Source organism: Orycteropus afer, unplaced genomic scaffold (genome assembly GCF_000298275.1).
Source record: "Orycteropus afer afer isolate SDZICR_OR568_19922 unplaced genomic scaffold, OryAfe1.0 scaffold00362, whole genome shotgun sequence".
NCBI classification, from domain to species: Eukaryota; Metazoa; Chordata; class Mammalia; order Tubulidentata; family Orycteropodidae; genus Orycteropus; species Orycteropus afer.
The window spans coordinates 1,289,290-1,308,930 of record NW_006921949.1 but is presented as its reverse complement, the minus strand read 5'-3'; the positions used below and the strand labels follow the sequence as shown (position 1 = coordinate 1,308,930).

The following is a 19,641-nucleotide window of genomic DNA, read 5'->3' as shown; positions in this document are numbered from 1 at the left end:
ATATATATATATATATATATAAAATGGTAGTTTGGGATTATAATACATGGAGTAAGATAAATATTGAGCCCATATTGATATAAATGAACAAACAAACAAACAAATAAGGAGAACAGACAGCTCTTTCTTACAGAAGAATTCCAAGTAATAAAAGTAGAAGCTAGAATGAGGCAAGGGAAAGTCACCATTAGAACACAGTAAGAAATAATTATGGGCAAGATCTACCAAAGGATGCTAAAATTAGTGGGGGGAAGTTTGTAGAGAAACAGGATATTTGCATAGTTTCAAAGTATCTTCCCCAAGATACTTATAAATCACAAGGGAAGGAAGGAAGAGTGTAGCAACCTACTGGATAACACTTCAACCAAACAATCAAGGTAAGACAATAGACATCATTAAACCCTGATATCATGCACTGAGAACAATCTTATTATGAGAAAACATCAGACAAACTCCAATTGAGAGACATTCTACAAAATAACTCTTAAAAGACTGAAATACGCTTTTCTTTTAAGGTAAGAAATTATTTTCAAAACACAAACCCTTTTTTACATAATGATATTTAACTGTATTTTTGCATATGATGTGCCCATGTAAACAATGTGCACATGCACACATAATGTGCATAAGAAAGTAATGTGTGAGGGAGTTGCATAGTTTGCAAAAGGATGTATAACGTATGTGCTATTTGAGTAAAAATATAAATAAGTAAGAAAGCACTAATAGATCTTAACTGTGTACTGTTACAGTAATTATCTATTACCATTCCTCTCACTCCTAGTACACCATGAACTATAAAGGAACTTCACACCTCTAGTCCAGCACAGCTCTTCAGACATGGGGTTACTAAATAATCATTAGCTAAGAAATGAATAAAAAGACTTAGGTAAAAGATCTTCTCAAGTTGAAAGCATTTATGTATATACTTATAAACTAAATAACCCTCACTATACTTCTTTCTAGGAGCAAATCTCAGTATTGCCAAAATAGCTTTTTTCTATTCTGGGTTATATTTTACCTATATGAAATGATTATGGGAGTTTATCCTTTCTTTACAATTTGTGCCACCATGGCAATTTAATTTTTTAAATAATTAGTTTAATTCAAATATATTTCAACAACTTTCAATTCTTCATCAGGTACCTACCTCTCATTATAGTAGTCATTAGGGATGTGGTGCAAATAATCTAAGAACTCTGCTCATTAGATGTTGTTATGTTGTTGTTAAGTGCCATCGAGTCAGACCTGACTCATAACGACCCCTCCTTGGGTTTCTGAGGCAGTATCACAATGGAAGTAGACTCCCAACCTTCCTTCCAAGGAGTGGCTGGTGGGTTTGAATCGCCAGCCTTCTGGTTAGCAGTCAAGTGCCTTAGGCACTATGCTACCAGAGCTCATTAGACAGCTATGTGGTATTGCTTGTGCTATTTAAAATAAATAATAAGTGCCCACCTGGCAATGCTGCAGAAGAAAAGCCTGATGATCTGCTTCTGTAAAGATTATAGCCCAGAAAATTCAATGGAGTTGTTCTGTACTTTAACATATAGGATGGAATTGATTTGAGTCAGAATTCATTTGATGGTGATGAGTTTGGTCTTTATGGTTATGGCCAAGTGCTGCATCACTGTTCAATATTAAAATATGAAATCCTTAATAGCAAATGCTGCATTTTATTCTTTGCTATATAACTCCAGTAACTCTTATAGCACCTGGCAGATAGAAACACTTAATGCTTCCAAAAGCATGAGAATATAGAAGACGTATGCAGAAAGCAAGTCTGTTAAGTCAAATTCAGTATCCATTATTAGAGGAAAAGTTGAGAGTCAGCGATTGATGACACAGTGGCTGCAACAATGGGCTCAAACACAGCAGGGATTGTGAGGGTGGCGCAGGATGGGGCAGTGTTTAGTTCTTTTGTACGCAGGGTTGCTATGATTTGGAGCCAACTTGATGGTGCCTAACAACATTAGAGGCAATGGAATCAAATTTCCTGTCATATTCATTGTACCAATAATACAAATTATTATTCTAAAAAGTAAAGAGATTCTCAACAGTTCCAAGCTGTTATTCTGAAGAATGAATATTACATTTTAATAGCTGAAATACTTTCAAACTTAATTAAATATCTTCAGTGAAACAACTTTTTTTTTTAAAGCTACTCTAGCTTAATTTAAAAAATCATAATAAAGAACAATTATACCCATATAAATAGCAGTGTACTACTCTGATGAGCTTTTGGTCAATTTTATCAATATTTTAGATACTTTGTGACCTAACATAAGAATAAAAGTAAAAACAAAAAACAACAGCAAAAACAAGCATTTAATACTGTTCACATCAATGCACAAATATTTACATGAGTCCCAACCACAGGGCCCACATTTCTTAAATGTTTTAAAGATAATGCAATATACAAATGAACGTTCATCTTTCTGTACTTTTAATCCAGTTTTGTGCTATGGGAACACTTAAGCTTTGTCTCAGGTTAACTGCTGTTAGTCTCAGTAAATTTATTTGGGAACAATAGATCATGCTTGCACTGAATTTACTTCTTAGACAAAAGGGCTCGGTGGAAATTTATTTTACTGGCTAAACATCCAAAGAAAATATTACATAAAACAACAACAACAACTCAACTCAGGAAAGAGTATGAGGAATAGAATCAGAGGTATCAAGTGAAAATATGAACCTATGAAGTGCCCTTACCTTCACTTCTTTTTTCTGCTTGTTTTGCTGCATTTTCTACCTTTTTTTGTTTTGCTGCTAAGAGTTCTCTTTTTAATTGTCTTGCTTCTTTCCGGAGCTCTTCACTATAAAGCAAAAACAGTTACATAAGTATATAATATACTGAGAAGGTTGTTTCACACAAATAGAATTGTTAGTTTTCAGGTACATGAAATGTCTAAAACAAATAAGGATTTGCAACATTGTCAAAACTTTTCAGATGATTCAAACAACACCGTTTGTTAGTGCTTGTGGAATCCATTACTCTTGAAATGAAATGCAAGGTTTTTAAACTAGTCTTTAGATCATAGTCTAATTTTAGAGTTTCCAGTTTTATAGTCTCTGGAATACAGTCCTATTCACTGGCACTATATTTAAAACTGTTAAAAATGAGTATGAAAATTGTAAGGTTGGAGTATATATCACAGTGTAAGTGATAAATGGGCTTGCTTAAGCCCAGGCAACATTTTTGGCCCCCTCAGAGTCTAGTTTCTGCTTGAATGGTAAAAGAAATGGCTTTTTTCTTTTCTTTTTTTTCTTGATGGGTATTTTTCTAATTTGAGTTCATCTGAGTTTAAATATGGTTTATATGACATTAAGGAGCTCTGGTGGTGTAGTGATTAAGGCATTTGGCTGTTAACCAAAAGGTCGGTGGGTTAAACCCACTAGCTGCTCCATGGAAAAAAGATGAGGCAGTCTGCTTCTGTAAAGATTTATAGTCTTTGATACCCAGTGGGGGTTGCTATGATTCAGAATTGACTCAGTGGCAGTGAATTTTTTTTAAAAATTTTATTTGACATTATCATTATCCACCAGATAATTCTCCATTATTATTTTAATTCAGTAAATCTGCAATATGCTCTGTCCCAATGGAAACCTCCTCTCTTTTTTTAAACCAACCCAATAAAGTAGTAGCCTAGTAATTACAGTAATCTTTACACATTTAGTGATGGCAAAGGAATTACTAATTCATTCAACAATTTCTGGAACATCTAATATTTGTATAGTACTGTGCTGTGTCCTGGCACAAAAATCAGATGAATGAGGGAAGAGAACTTAACTTTACTAAATGCTTTAAATCAGTTACATCTCTCACTTAATGCTCTCAATAACCTGTGACATAGGCATTTGTCAGGTAAAAAGGTGAGGTTTATGGAGATTAAATACCTTGCCTCAAGCCACACAGTAAGTGACAGAGCTAGAAACTTTTAAAAAAAGAAAAAGAACTGTACAAGTTCTAAAGTTTATGTGCTTTTCATGACAGACAGTACACTGCCACCTTGAGAAAGTCTTTAAAAAACAAAAACTCACTGCCATCTAGTCAGATCTGACTCATAGCAACCCCTCCTTGGGTTTCTGAGGCAGTATCACTACGGAAGTAGATCGCCCCATCTTCCTTCCGAGGAGTGGCTGGTGGGTTTGAACACCAGCCTTCTGGTTACTAGTCAAATGCCTTAGGCACTATGAGAAAGTCTTTAAGGAGCCTAAAATTTGAGGGACGTAAACCATGCTCACTACAGAGTAAAATGTGCTAAATGCCATGACTGAGAAATTACCAAAGGATTTTGGAGTTCAATGAAGTAAAGATTATTGCAGGCTAAATAAGTAATAGCATCACAGAGGAAGCATTTGAATTAAGAATCTCTGGTGGTGTGGTGCCCAAGGCATTTGACAGCTAACCAGATGGCTGGCGGTTCAAACCTACCAGCCACTCCCCTAAAGGAAGACTGGGCAATCTACTTCCGTAAAGATTTATGACCTCGGAAACCCAAAGGGTCTCACTCCACAGAGGAAGAATTTGAACTGGGCCCTGAAAAATAAGTAGGAGTCAGCCATGTGGAGATAGAGTGGAGAAGCATTCAAGCAGAACATCTGAACTAAGACATAGAGGTCTGAAAACGGGGTACACATTGAAACAAGAAGGTTTTTAAAGATTTTAAGAGCTTTAAGATTTTAAAGGGGCAGGGGTTTTGAGCAGGTGGTGATATACGATCACTCTATTCAAAATCTGTGTCTTTCCACAATGTCAGGCTTATTAATACACAAGAATATCAACAAACGAAGGTTGGCTGTCTCCATACATGAAGGACTTATGCAAGCAAGAGTAGATAAACAGAGTTAGTACTTATCAGTCAGTGTCAGGGACGAGCTTGTGGAGGATTCCAATGAGTACAGTTCTCGTGATGAGGTTGGTAGTGATACCTTCTTCTACTTGGTCATGGCAATATTGGTGTTTGTTCTGCTAGACTCCACAGGAGGAGTCAGGAATAGTGCCACACTGGGAGTGTATGGGCTTACTGTCGGGGGCATGCGTCCTGCTTTGCCTTGAGACACGTTGTAGACGCAAGAGACCACAGGGTTACCCCAGACAAGCTGCTGTTGCCAGTCCATCCTCTGTACCGGACATTCCCAGAATATGCTGGTTCCCACCCAAGCTGGCCACTGATGGCTGTTACTTTCACCTCACCTACACCTTGGGTGCTCTGAGCATCCAAGAGCACCACACCACAAACGTGTGAGCTTAGAGCGAGATCACTCTCAAGACTGCTCACTTCAAAATAGAATATCCTCCACCAGACCTGGCCACAGTCTGGAGATAAGGAAGGTCGACGTACACCTTAGCCACTCCACTGGAGGAAGTCAGACCCTCACCCGTGCAAAGGCTCTGGTATTGCTCTGAGCAATGAACTGCTGTTTTGCTGGTCCTTATATACTCCATAATCAGCATTTTCCCATCTTGTCTTTCTATACCAGACTTGTTCTGTCTTTTCTGTTAGCTTGTCCACACCCTTGGTTACTTCTGTCACAGCTTTATGTTATCATCACACTTGTTTAAACATTTGTTCACTACAATTCATATTTCTTGTTTATGTTAAATTTATTTTATTATTACACTTATTCACTATAAGAGGATAATATCAAAGACAGAGCTGGGGAGAGAATGTAGGGCAAAGTATAACTTTCAAGCATTTGTAATTAGCCAAGGAGAATGTTTTCTTAAAATTGAGCCATGCCCTTGTGCTTCCATTTGTCTGTTTGTTTGCTTTTTATAATAAAATTTCTGAATTGCTTTTATTGACTTAATTTTACCCACTAACCATCCATTTAATGCCTTCTAGTAAATGACATGCTTGTTAAATTGCTCCCTCAGATGTAGCCTATAACTTCCTAATCACAAATTCCAATGGGTTACCTGTAGACCCTATCTTGGATCTTCAGAAGAGCCACACTTTGTTGATACTCGTACACCTCTTCTCCTTTGCTATCTCAGACAGTGCCAGGCCAGATCTCCTTCTTCCTCTTTGATATTCTTTTTCTGTTTTCACTGACTTTTACTTTTCTACTTTGTATTAGTTTCCTAGGGCAGCCATACAAAGTACCACAAAATGGGTGATTAAAAACCAAAGAAATTTATTCTTTCACAGTTCTGGAATCTAGAAACCTGATTTGAAGGTAACAGCAAGGCTGTGCTTTCTAGGGGAAGCTACTTCCTTGTCTCTTCCAGCTTCTGGTAGCCCCAGGTATTTCTTGCTTTGTGGCAACCTCTGCCTCTATCTTCACATGGTCATTTTCCCTTTTTGTTTATCTGAGTCTCTTCTCCTAAGGGCACCAGTCATATAGGATAGGGCCCACCCTACTCCAATTTGACCTCATGCTAACTAAATACATCTGCAAAGGCCATTAAAGACCTTGTATTCCCATAAGAGGTCACATTCACAGGAACTGGGGATTATGACTTCAACACATCTTTTTGGGAGATACAATTCAATCCAAAACACACCTTCTGCCCCTCAAATTTAGGTTCTTCTCAGTAATTTAATCTCACTTCTGTCTTTCTGTTTCTTCTTTACACATTTCATCCACATTCAGAACTTCAATTCCATGTTACTTACTATGGTAAATACATAAAATTGAGATTATTTGCCTGACCTCCATTACCATGCTTAAATTCACATTTCCAAATGTCAGACAGACGCTTCCACTAAATATTTCACAATCCTTTCTGTGGTTAGTGACACAGTCTAATTTAGGCCTTCTTTGTATTTTCATGACCTACTGTTACAACAGTCTCCTACTTGGTCTAACTATCTCTAATCTGACCTTTCTTCCATTCATTTTTTAAACTTCTGCCAAATCTTAAAATTCTACTCTCCTGCTCTTCATGACACCATAAATCCCACTGATATACGTACTAATTTCTTTCCAAGCACTTAAGTCTCTCTCATGACTTAACTTCAAACTACTTTTTCAACTTTATCTCCTATTTATCCTCTATAGTTACTCTAAGTTCCAGCCAAACATAGTATAATTACCTTTGCTTAAACTTCACCACACCTACTCCTTTGTTCATGCCATTTCCATAATTTACAATGGCCTTTCTCTACTATTTCTGTCTACTAAAATCTTCATGAACTTTCAAGAATTTATGAAGAAAGTGGCACTTGAGTACAGATTTGGGGTAAGTTTGTCAATATCACCGAGTCTCAGTTTCTCATTTATATATTGTTAATATATATTATTACAACAAGGCTGATGCAAAGATTAAGGATCAATACAAGTAAGCTCACTATCAGGTGCTTAGAAGGCAGTTTTTTTCATGATCAGAATATATTACAGCCAATTCATGACAATTTAACTTAAATTACACAGGCAATTTAAAGAATTAAAATGTCTATAATAACTAGTGATAAAATACTATTTGTTGTTGTTGTTGTTGTTGTTGTTATGTGCCGTTGAGTCGGCCCCGACTCATAGCGACCCCTCCTTGGGTTTCCGAGGCAGTATCACTACGGAAGTAGGATTGCCCAACCTTCCTTCCGAGGAGTGGCTGGTGCTTTATTACATTATTAAAGGTATCTGTTCTTTGTCCACCATTTGCCTATCAGTTTGTCATACTGTGGTGGTTCACATGTTGCTGTGATGCTAGAAGCTATGCTGTTGGTATTTCAAACACCAGCAGGGTCACCCATGGTAGACAAGTCTTAGCAGAGTTTCCACACTAAAACAGACATGGAAGAAGGACATAGTAGTTTACTTCTTCTTCTTCTTTTTTTTAATGCATTTTATTGAAATATATATACAGTGAAATACACAAAACTAAAGTGACATGGGTCAATGCATTTTTTTTTTTTTTACAGTGTTCCTTCTCCTCTCCTCCCACCCCTGGCAACCAACAGAGAAAGTTTCCCTCCATATATAAACCTTTCCTTGACCCTCCACAACAATGAACTAATACTCTACTTGTCCTTCTGTGACTGACTTATGTCACTCAGCATAATGTCCTCCAAGTTCATCCATATTATGCAGTGTTTTGCAGACTCTACATTATTCTTTAGTGCTGCATAACACTAGGAATGGGATTGCTTGGTCAAATGGTATCTCTAATTCCAACTTTCTAAGGAATCACCATATTGCTTTCCACAGTGGTTGTGTCACTTCACAGTCACATAAGCAGTGTATGAGAGTCCCAATCTCTCCACATCCTGACCAGCATTTATTATTTTCTGAACCTTGCCATCAGTGCTAGGGTGAGACAGTATATCTCACTGCTGTTTTGATTTACATTTTTCTGATGGCCAATGATTGTGAGCATCTTTTCATGTATTAGCTGACCACCTGAATATCCTCCTTGGTGGAGTGTTTATTCATGTTTTCTGCCCATTTTTCAATTGGCTTATTAATTCCTTTGGTGTTGAGGCATTGGAGTTTTCCATCAGAGATTAGTCCCTTGCCAGATATTTAATTATCAGCAAATATGAATTTATTGCTGTCATTTTTGTCATGTGCTTTTTCATTGTGTCGATTTCTTTGTTCCATAAATTTTCTATGCTGAGCTCATTTTGTTTATGAATCATGTTATCATTTCCTTTCTTGCTATTGTTTTAGTATTTGCTAAATATTTATGCTGGTCCTCTTTTTTATTTTGATGTGAAGGTTTATCATTTTTCTTTGAGGTTACCCTGTGATTTATAGTTTTCTTCCCAAGTGTGGAACACTGTTCTATCTTGTAGTTGTCTTGACTTCCCTACAATCTAGAAGTTCTGTAACGACACAGATTTTTTTCCCCTCTTTTTGGTCTGTAGTTGTCCTCATTTGTCAGTTGGTATCTCTGGTTCCATGTTTACAATCTTGTAGGCTTATTTACTTTGGATACTTCCATAGCTGGGTTGATTTCTGGGTTATATCATCATGTGTGTTAATAGTCACTTGTTGGCTGTTATTGCTTCTCTGTCCAAAGGGCTCCCTTTAGCATCTCTTGTAAGGGTGGTCTGGTTTTAACAAATTCACTTAATTTCTGCTTATCTGGAAATGTCCTAATTTCACCATCATATTTGAGGGACAATTTTGCTGGGTACATAATTCTTGCTTGGACATTTTTCTCTTTCAGTGTTTTATATATACTATCCCACTGTCTTCTCGAATGCATGGTTTCTGTTGAGAAATCCAGGCTTAGTCTTATCGGTTGCCTCTTGTAGGTAACTTTTCGTTTTTCCCGTGCTGCTCTCATGATTCTTTCTTTGTCTTTGGTTTTGGTGAGTTTGATGATGATATGTCTTGGTGTTTTTCTTTTGGGGTCTATCTTGTTTGGGGTTTGTTGGACTTCTGAATGGATATATTCTCTTCTTTCATCATATCAGGGAAGTTCTCCTCCAACAAATCTTGGACAATTTTCTCAGTGGTTTTATTTTTCTTTTCCTGTTCTGGAATTCCAATGACACATAGGTTATTCCTTTTAATGGTATCTCACATGAACCTTAGGCTTACTTCATTTTGTGATCTTTTTTCTGATTGATCCCTTTCCAAAGAAGTATTCAGGTATTTGTCTTCAATCTCATTAATTCTGTCTTCCATTGCATCAATTCTACTCCTTTGTCCTTTCAATGTGTTATCTATTTCTGACAATTTAGTATTAATCTTCTGGATTTCTATCTGTAGACTTAGAATCATTTCTAATTTTTCTTTTATTTTGTCATTTTGTTCTTGTATTGTCTTTTGAAATTGTTCTATGGTTTTCTCTGTGTTTTCCTTGATCTGTCTCTCAATCATTTAAAGAGACCTAAATATAATTCTTTTGAATTCCTTATCAGGGAGTTCCAATGCTGCATCTTCCTCAGGGATGTGTTTTGGGTCTGTATCCTGGTCCTTTGTTTCTCCTGCTTTATCTTGCTTCTTTGTGTGGAGTGTGATCTCTGTTGTCTCCGAGGCATTATGACGTTTTTGTGTTCATATTTAATTGGTGATTATATGTTGGAGTGACTTGCCTACAATTTTCATTTTGTTTTGTTTGTATATTATCTATACAGGCAGGGTACTGTGCTGTGCTCCTCTATTCACTAGTTGATAGCACTTATACACTCACCACCTGTCTCCTTTCCTGTTGTCAGCCTCTCGTATGTCCTTGCCAACCCTGGCAAACAGAGCTTATTCTTAGGTCCAGTTTTCATTCAGGTTTTTGTACTAGTTGGTGCCTAATCCACTTCTGTATAGTTTCTTTCAAAGCTCAGGGTTCCAGGATTATCATCTGTATCTCTGTCAATTGATTTTTCTTTTGTTTGTTGAAGAGGGTCTGTGTTGCTTATCTGCCTATTCCTCCATCTTACCAGAAATCTAGCAGTTTACTTCTTTAAAAAAAAAAAAAAAAACAAAAACTGACCACTGAAAACCTTATGAATAACAGTAAAACACTGTTTGATATAGTGCTGGAAGATGAGCCCTTTGGATTGGAAGGCAATCAAAACATAATTGGACAAAAGCTGCCTCCTCAAAGTAGAGTCAACTTCAATGATGTGGATAGAATAAAACTTTTAAGATCTTCATTTGTTAATGTGGCCCGATTCAAAATGAGAAGAAATAGCTTCCTACATCCATTAAGAATTGGAACATGGACTGTATGAAGTATGAATCTAAGAAAATAGGAGTCATAAAAAATGAAATGGAATGTATAAAGATTGTTATCCTAGGCACTAGTGAGCTAAAATGGACTGATATTGGGTAGTGTGAACTGGAAAATTATATGGTCTACTATGCCAGGATAAAAAGTGAAGAGGAATGGTATCATACTCATCATCAGAAACAGCACTTCAAGATCCAGCTTGAAATAAAATGATGTCAGTGATAGCATAATATCCATATGCCTACAAGGAAGACCAATTAATACCATTCCAATTTATACACCAATCATGAAAACCAAAGATGAAGAAATTGAAGATTTTTACTAACTTTCACAGTCTGAAACTGACATACAATGAAGATGTATTGATAATTACTAATGATTGGAATGCAAAAGATGGAAACAAAGAAGAAGCATCAGTAATTGGAAAATAAGGCCTTAGGGATAGAAATGATGCTAGAGAGCACATGATAGAATTTTGCAAGACTAAAGTCTTATTCACTGCAAATGCTTTTTTCAATAATAAACAGTGACTACAGTTTTCATTTTGTTTTGTTTGTATGTTATCTATACAGGCAGGGTACTGTGCTGTGCTCCTCTATTCACTAGTTAACAGCACTGGACTTCAACAGATGGAAAAGTTGAACATTAGTCAGAACAAGGCCACGGGTTGACTGTGGAATGACCATCAATTGCTCATTTGTAAGTTCCAGTTGAAGCTGAAGAAAATGAAAACAAGTCCATGAATGCCAAAATATGATCTTGAATATATCTCACCTGAATTCAGAGACCATGTGAAGAACAATTTGATACACTGCAGATCAATGACTGAAGACCAGATGGGTTGTGGGATGACATTAAGGACATCATACAGAAGCAAAAGTCAATAAAAAGACAGGAAAGAAAGAAGAAACAAAATGGCTGTCAGAAGAGGTTGAAACTTTCTCTTGAATGGAGAATAACTAAAGCAAACAGAAGACATGATGAAAAAGAGCTGAAAAAGATTTAAAAAGGTGCTTGAGAACACAAAGTAAAGTATTATAATGAAATGTGTAAAGGCACAGAGTTAGAAAATCAAAGGATAGAATATACTCAGTATTTCTCAAACTGAAAGAACTGAAGAAAAAAATCTAAGCCTCAAGTGGTAATACTGAAGACATCTATGTTGTTGTTGTTGTTGTTATGTGCCATTGAGTCAGACCCGACTCATAGCGACCCCTCCTCGGGTTTCCAAGGCAGTTATCACTACGGAAGGAGACTGCCCAACCTTCCTTCAGAGGACTGGCTGGTGGGTTTGAACCACCAGCCTGGAAGAAATCCATAGGCAAAATACTGTAAGACACAGAAAGCATCAGAAGTCACTGTACCAAAAAGAACTGGTTGATGTTCAACTATTTCAGAAGGTAGCATATGATCAAGAACCAATGGTACTGAAGGAAGAAGTCCAAGTAGTCCTGAAAGCATTGGCAAAAAAGAAGACTTCAGGAATTGACAGAATACTAGCTGAAATGTATGAACAAACAGATGTAATACTGGAAGCCCTCAATTATTTATGCCAAGAAATTTGGAAAACAGCTACTTGGCCAACCTACAGAAGAGATACATATATGTACCCATCCCAAATTAAAGTGATCCAACAGAATGCAGAAATTATCAAATAATATCACTAATAATTTATGCAAGTAAAATTTTGTTGAAAATAATTCAAACATTGTTGTAGCAGTGCATAGACAGGGAATTACAAGAAACTGAAGCCGGATTCAGAAGAGGACGTAAAACAATGGATATCATTGCTGTTGATGAGGGATATCAGAAAGACAGATCTCAGCTGAAAGTAAAGAATACCAGTATGATGTTTACCTGTGTTATACTGACTATGCAAAGGCATTTGTTGTGTGGATCATAACAAATTATGGAAAATGTTGCAAAGAATAGGAATTCCAGAACACTTAATTGTGCTCCTGAAGAACCTGTGCATAGACCAAGAGGAAGTCATTTGAATTGAACAAGGGGATACTGCATGGTTTAAAATCAGGAAAGGTGTGCTTCAGGGTTGCAACCTTTCACCATACTTAATCAATCTGTATTCTAAGGAAATAATTTGAGAAGCTGGGCTATAGGAAGAAAAACACGGAGTCACGATCGGAGAAGACTCATTAACAACCTGCTATATGCAGATGACACAACCTTGCTTATTGAAAGTGAAGAGGACTTGAAACACTTACTGATGAAAACCAAAGACTACTGACTTCAGTATGGATTATACCTCAACATAAAGAAAACAAAAATCCTTATAAGTGGACCAGTAAGCGAAATTACAATAAATGAAAAGAGTGAAGTCAAGGATTACATTTTACTTGCATTCACAATCAATGCCCAAGGAAACAGCAGCCAAGAAATCAAACTATGTATTGCATTGGGCAAATCTACTGCAAAAGGCCTATTTAAAGTTTTAAAGAGCAAACAGGGCACTTTGAAGACTAATGTGTACTTGACTCATGCCATCCTATTTTCAATTGCCTCATATGCATGTGAAAGCTGGAAAATGAATAAGGAAGACCGAAGAAGAGTCGATGCTTTTAAATTATGGTGCTGGTGAAGAATACCGAATATGTCATGGACTGCCAGGATAATAAACACATTTGTCTTGGAAGAAGTACAACCAGAGTGCTACTTAGAAGCGAGAATGGTAAGATATCACCTCATGTACTTTGATCATGTTATTAGAAGGTACTACTCCCTGGAGGAGGACATCATGCTTGGTAAAGTAGAGGGTCAGCAAAAAAGAGGAAGACCCTCAACATGATGGATTGATACAGTGGCTGCAATAATGGGCTAAAGCATAGCCATGACTGTAAGGACGGCACAGGACGGGGCAGTGTTCTGTCCTGCTGTACACAAGGTCGCAATGAGTCAGAACTGACCTAAGAGCACCTAACAGGAACAATTCTATTGTCATGGATAAGTTGCTTTTTTCTGTAAAAACTTATGTCCATTATTAGGATTTCAAAAGATGAGAGAAAACATTTGGGAGAAAAATAAAACAAAGATTTATTTATCAGAAGACCTAGACTCAGCATCATTATATGGCCACAAAAAAGCAAATAATCCCTGTTTGTGTCAGTTTCATCATTACCCAACAGCAGTTTGTGGAAGACATAAATTTTAATTTTTAAATTATACAATCAAAATTATAAACGCAAAAAGCTCTGCAGATCATTTTATTCCAATTTTTTTGAATTTGGGATTTTAAAGTCCATTATAAATTAAAATTATTTCATCAATACACTCACGTCTAAGAAGTGGTGAGATGCTGAACAATGTCATCTTCATTTTAGACAAAGAAGATGAAATATATATAATTGTTCGATATCATCTGAGTGAACAATGGAATTGTAAGCATGATATAGACATCTTAATTATTTATGCAGATGGCCATTGATTCTGCTAAAAGTACTTTTAGACTTATATACCTTATTTTTAAATGCAACATTTTTTATAGAACAGAAGTTACAATGAATGAGTACCTACATAAAACCCACTGCTGTCAAGTAGATTCTGACTTATAGAGACCCTACAGGACAGAGTAGAATTGCCCCATAGGCTGTAAATCTTTACAGAAGCATATGCTACATCTTTCTCCTGGAGAGTAGCTGGTGGGTTCAAACCATCAACCATGTGGTTACCAGCCAGACACTTTAACCACTGTGCCACCAGGGCTCCCGAGTAACGACATAGGAAAGTTTTTCTAACTACAGTATATCTACACTGTATATACTTCTTTGTATTATTTTATAAAAGTAGTTAAGAAAATTCTGCATTTTTTAATCATACAGCTTTTGAACTGGAGATTGAGGATTTAAAATGGCAGTGTCAAGTGTCTTGCGTAATTTCCTGTCAGTTTTTATTTTTTCCCAGATGCTTTTCTCATTTTCTCCAGTTTCCAGGAATGTGACTTAAAATTTTTTCTTTTTCTTATGGCATGAGATATATTATCTTAATATAAGTGTGGTGAACTTGTCAAGCATTGATCCCCTTTAACATTCACCTTCCTTCCAAAAAAAAAAAAAAACCCACAATAAAGATGATCAAAACCTGAGTGTTTGGCAAGATTTTGAAAAGAACCTCAATATAAAAAATAAAATGGAATATGTGTAAGTTTCTTACATAAGACAGTGAATGAATTTGCTTAGAGACCTTATTAAAGAAATGGACGGCTAAGCACAAGTCTATTACAGATCATTGTTTCTTGAACCATAAACGTAGCACTTGCAGTTAGCTAATGCTTGCTGTTTAAAACATCTGATAGGAATTCATAACACATGGAAATGATTGAAAACTAAACAGTATACCCTTCAAGGTTTTTAGTCTGCTGTTTTAATCACAAAGATGCTGAATCTGTTTGTAATGAAACAACAGCTTCGTTGTTGGTAGAATCATAAAATAGCTGCAATAAAAGTTCATCATACACATTAAAACTATAGATATATGGCACTATTTTTAGGCTTATGGCATCATCAGCTGGAGCAGGGATGCAGGTTTACTATCTCAGAAAGTATCATAATATGCTGTAGTTTGCCCATGAATTTTGAAAACATATTTTTGTTGTTGTTTTGGTTTTTAAGTATATCCAGCAAATATCCAAGAAAATTAATTCAATGAAATCCCATTGTGTATTCAAAGCTTTGTCCTACCTATTACTGACAATAAGCCTTGGACAACTCAGTTAACCAAGCTAAGCCTCAGTTTTCCTACTTTGAAATAAGAACAATAGTAAAGGTGTTGTAAGAAAGAAATATGATTCCGTGGAAATTACTTGGAACACTTAAAAATGGTGCATGGCTCAGTAAGTTCTTGTTTACTATGATTAATAATTATTGTTTTCACTTTCACCACCAACACACTCCTACTTTTTCTAATTACAGAATCAATTACTGAAAAATTAAAAACCTGAGTAATCTCAATCAAAGAGATTAAAGGTAAATCTTTTCATTTTCCTTACAGAGCAAGCTTACTGATAAGTTTTTGTGTTTGATGCACTGCTAGGTTAAATACCATATACTATGAAAGTGAGAAATGCAGCATATTTTTAAAATACTAATAATTACAAAATTTCCATATCCTTATTCTGGCTCCTAAAGAGCTCTGGTGGTACAGTGGTTAAAACATTTGGCTGTTAACCAAAAGGTTGGTGGTTCAAACCCACCAGCCACTTTGTGGAGAGAACAATGAGGCAGTCAGCTTCCATAAAGATTTACAGCCTTGGAAATCCCATGGGGGCAGTTCTACTCTGTCCTAAAGGGTCCCTGTGACTCAGAATCAACTGGATGGCAGTGGGTTTTTTCTTGGAGGGTGGGGTGGGGTGGTGGTGGTTATAAATCTGGCCCCTAAACACTTGTAACTGAATTCCTTATTTCTTTCATTATAGTCTAGGTGAAGAGGGAACAAACAAGCAAGCCAACAAAGAAATGTATATATACTTACAAATTCGATGAGGGAGGAAGAACCTACGTTATTTTCGTCTAAGTGATCCTAGAAGGCACTTATCCAAAGATAAAATTTAAGCCAGAGATAATGTTTTACATGCCCTTTCTAATCTATTACACTGATATTTAGGAAAAGAAAGACTGCACTCCTATTTTTAAGTAGGACACTAAGTCCCTGGGTTAGGAATGTCTGATGTACTGACAACTCTTACTTGTCTTTTAATGTTATGTAAATTTACCCTGACTTTGAAAGGACTAAACCAACTCCTACTTCAACAAATTCTTCACCATAATCACCTTCACTTGCTGCACAGGTAGCTTTTAAATCAATGAAAAGGTTTCAAGCCTCTTCTTGCACTGAATCCTAAATCCTAAAGTCAATTCTGACTCATAGTGACCCGATAGCATAGAGTAGAACTGCCACATAGGGTTTTCAAGGCTGTAAATATTTATGGAAGAACACTGTCTCATCGTTCTCCAGCAGAGCAGCTGATGGGTTTGCACCAGCAACCTTTTGGTTAGCAGCTGAATGCCTTAACCACAGTACCACAGGAACTCCATTCTTGCACAAAATAAATAAATAAACCAATAAATAAAGTAAGGCTAAGTTAGAACTAAGTGCACCTGTTTTGATTTACCTACCAACTTGACTTAAACACAGTTAGGAATATATCCCATTTGTAACCTGGGGACATTGCTGTAATTTACAAAGAAAAGAAGAGCCAAAATGTACTAGTGGTATAGTGCCGAAGGCATTTGACAGCTAAACAGAATGCTGGTGGTTCAAACCCACCAGCCACTCCTTGGAAGGAATATTGGGTAATCTACTTCCATAGTGATACTGCCTAGGAAACCCAAGGAGGGGTCTCTATGAGTTGGATCCAACTGGACAGCAGTAAGTTTTTTGTTTTTTTTAATAGTCTTTAGATATATCGTCTTACTTTTTTCACATAAAAGGTCACTTTTATTATTAAACAAAATGTTAACACACCTGGATCTCTTTTAAACCTTAGGAAATTTTATTGTTTTTTTTTAAGAGACTAAAGAGTGAATCCTGCATAAAATCATAAAATACCCATGATAATAGGTGGGAATATTGCTATTCTGTATATACATCAAATAAGAATTTCAGAATCAAGCATATCTTATAACAAGAACTCGCTTAACCAACATTTCACAGAAGTGGATTAAATTTTCTGCAGCAGAAATGCGATCTTTATCCATATGTTTATTCTATAATCCAACTCCATAAATGATATTAACTCAATATGAAAAGCAAATGGAACTTCTATCTCCAGTAAGGCAGCATACTAGGTAAACTGAAACGTTCTTGCTATCAAACACCTAGTAGTGCTGGATAAAGTATGTAAAATGAATAGACAAAAAATCATGACAACAAAATTCTTTAAACGCATAGCTAAGCTCACTAGAAATTAATGGAAACATCCATGAGTTGAAAAAAGAGGGGACTGAAAACCAGAGCAAGAAATATTTGAACTTTTACAGGGTCACCTTGAGTTACTGGTCTAAATAACCTAGGAACATAGGTTTTAACAATCATTGACATCAATCATTGATATAAAAGTAGGCCTCCAAAGTCAGATGCTCAACTCATTAAAAAGTTGGGTAATAAAGAAAACTATTCCAAACACAAGACTACAAAGAGGCTTGCTTGTCTCAGGTCCAGGCTGATAATCAGGCTCTCAAGTTACTGACCATCCCTCATCTGTCAGTTTGTCGTACTGTGGTGGTTTGCATGTTGCTGTGAGGATGGAAGGTATGCCTCCGGTATTCCACATACCAGCAGGGTGACCCATGGTGGACAGGTTTCAGTCCAGCTTCTAGACTAAGACAGACTCAGAAGAAGGAAGAGGCCATTCATTTCTCAAAAAAAATTGGCCAGTGAAAACCTTATGAATAGCAGTGAAACACTGTTTGATGTATTACTGGAAAATTCATGAACAGCCCCGAAACAATGTCCGATATAGTGTCAGAAAATAAGCCTCTCAGGTTGCAAGGCACTGAAAATACAATTGGGGAAGACCTGCCTCTTCAAAGTAGGGTTGACCTTTATGATGTGAATAGAGTAAATCTTTTGGGACCTCCATTTGCTGATGTGGCACAGCTACAGACATCCATTAATAACAGGAACATGGACTGTACAATGTATGAATCTACGAAAACTGGAAGTTGTCAAAAATGAAACAGAACGTATAAAGATCAATATCCTAGGCATTAGTGAGCTAAAATGGACTGGTTTTGGTCATTTTGAATCAGACAACCATATGATCTACTATGGAGGGAATGACAAATTGAAGAGGAATGGCATGGCATTCATCACCACAAAGAATGTGTCAAGATCCATCCTGAAGTACAATGCTATCAGTGATGGGATAATATCCATACATCTACAAGGAAAACCACTTAACACTCGTTGTTGTTGTTAGACGCTGTCAAGTCATCTCTGACTCACAGCATACCTAGGCACAGCAGAACAAAACACTGCCCAGTCTTGTGCCAGCCTCATGATCCTTGCTATACCTAAGCCCATCGTTGCAGCCACTGTGTCAATCCATCTCATTGAGAGCATTCTCCTTCTTCGTTGACTATCCACTTTACCAAGCATGATATCCTTTCTTCTGGGAATGGTTCTTTCCGACAACATGCCTAAAGTAAGTAAGACAAAGTCTGGTCATTCTCACTTCCAAAGAGCATTCGAGATGCACATCTTCCAGGACAGATCTGTTAGTCCTTTTAGCACACCATGGTATTGTTAGCATTCTTCTCCAACACAAGTCAAAAGCATAACCTCTTCTTCAGTCTTCCTTATTAATTGTCCAGCTCTCACATGCATAAGAGGTGATTGAAAATACAATGGTGTGGGTCAGGCGCACTTTAGTCTTCAAGGAGATCTCTTGGCACTTCAAGAGGTCTTTTGCATCAGATCTGCTGAGTGTCATACATCATCTGATGTCTTCACTGCTGCTTCCATTGGTGTTAACTGTTGTTGTTGTTGTTATGTGCCATCAAGTCGGACCTGACTCATAGTGACCCCTCCTTGGGTTTCTGAGGCAGTATCACTACGGAAGTAGATTGCCCAACCTTTCTTCCAAGGAATGGCTAGTGGGTTTGAACCTCCACCCTTCTGGTGAGCAGGCACTATGCTACCAGAGCTCCTGGTGTTGACTGTAGAACCATTAATATGAAGTTGTTGACTGACTGTTAACCAGAAGGCTGGCCATTCAAACACACCAGCCACTCCACAGAGGGAAGGCTGGGCAGTCTACTTCTGTAGTGATATTGCCTCGGAAACCCAAGGAAGGGTCACTATGAGTCAGATCCAACTCGATGGCAGTGCGTATTGTGTTTGACAACTTCAAACCTTTCTCCATTTATCGTGAAGCTGTTTATTGGACCAGTTGTGAGGATTTTTATCTTCTTTATATTGAGGTATAATCCAAACTGCAGACTAGTTTTTAATCCTCATCAGAAGAGCTTCAAGTCTTCCTCACTTTTAGCAAGCAAAGTTGTGTCACCTGC

At 36.9% G+C, this 19,641-nt stretch overlaps 1 protein-coding gene across 1 annotated transcript in view; it reads right to left on the bottom strand.

The window, feature by feature from the left end:
• The window catches only part of CWC27 (CWC27 spliceosome associated cyclophilin), a 426,501-nt gene that overhangs the window by 209,022 nt on the left and 197,838 nt on the right, over positions 1–19,641 (bottom strand). Inside the window, exon 11 of the mRNA XM_007952852.1 lies at positions 2,707–2,810. Within this exon, the coding sequence (XP_007951043.1) occupies positions 2,707–2,810 (104 nt within the window). The remainder of the gene's footprint in view (positions 1–2,706; positions 2,811–19,641) is intronic.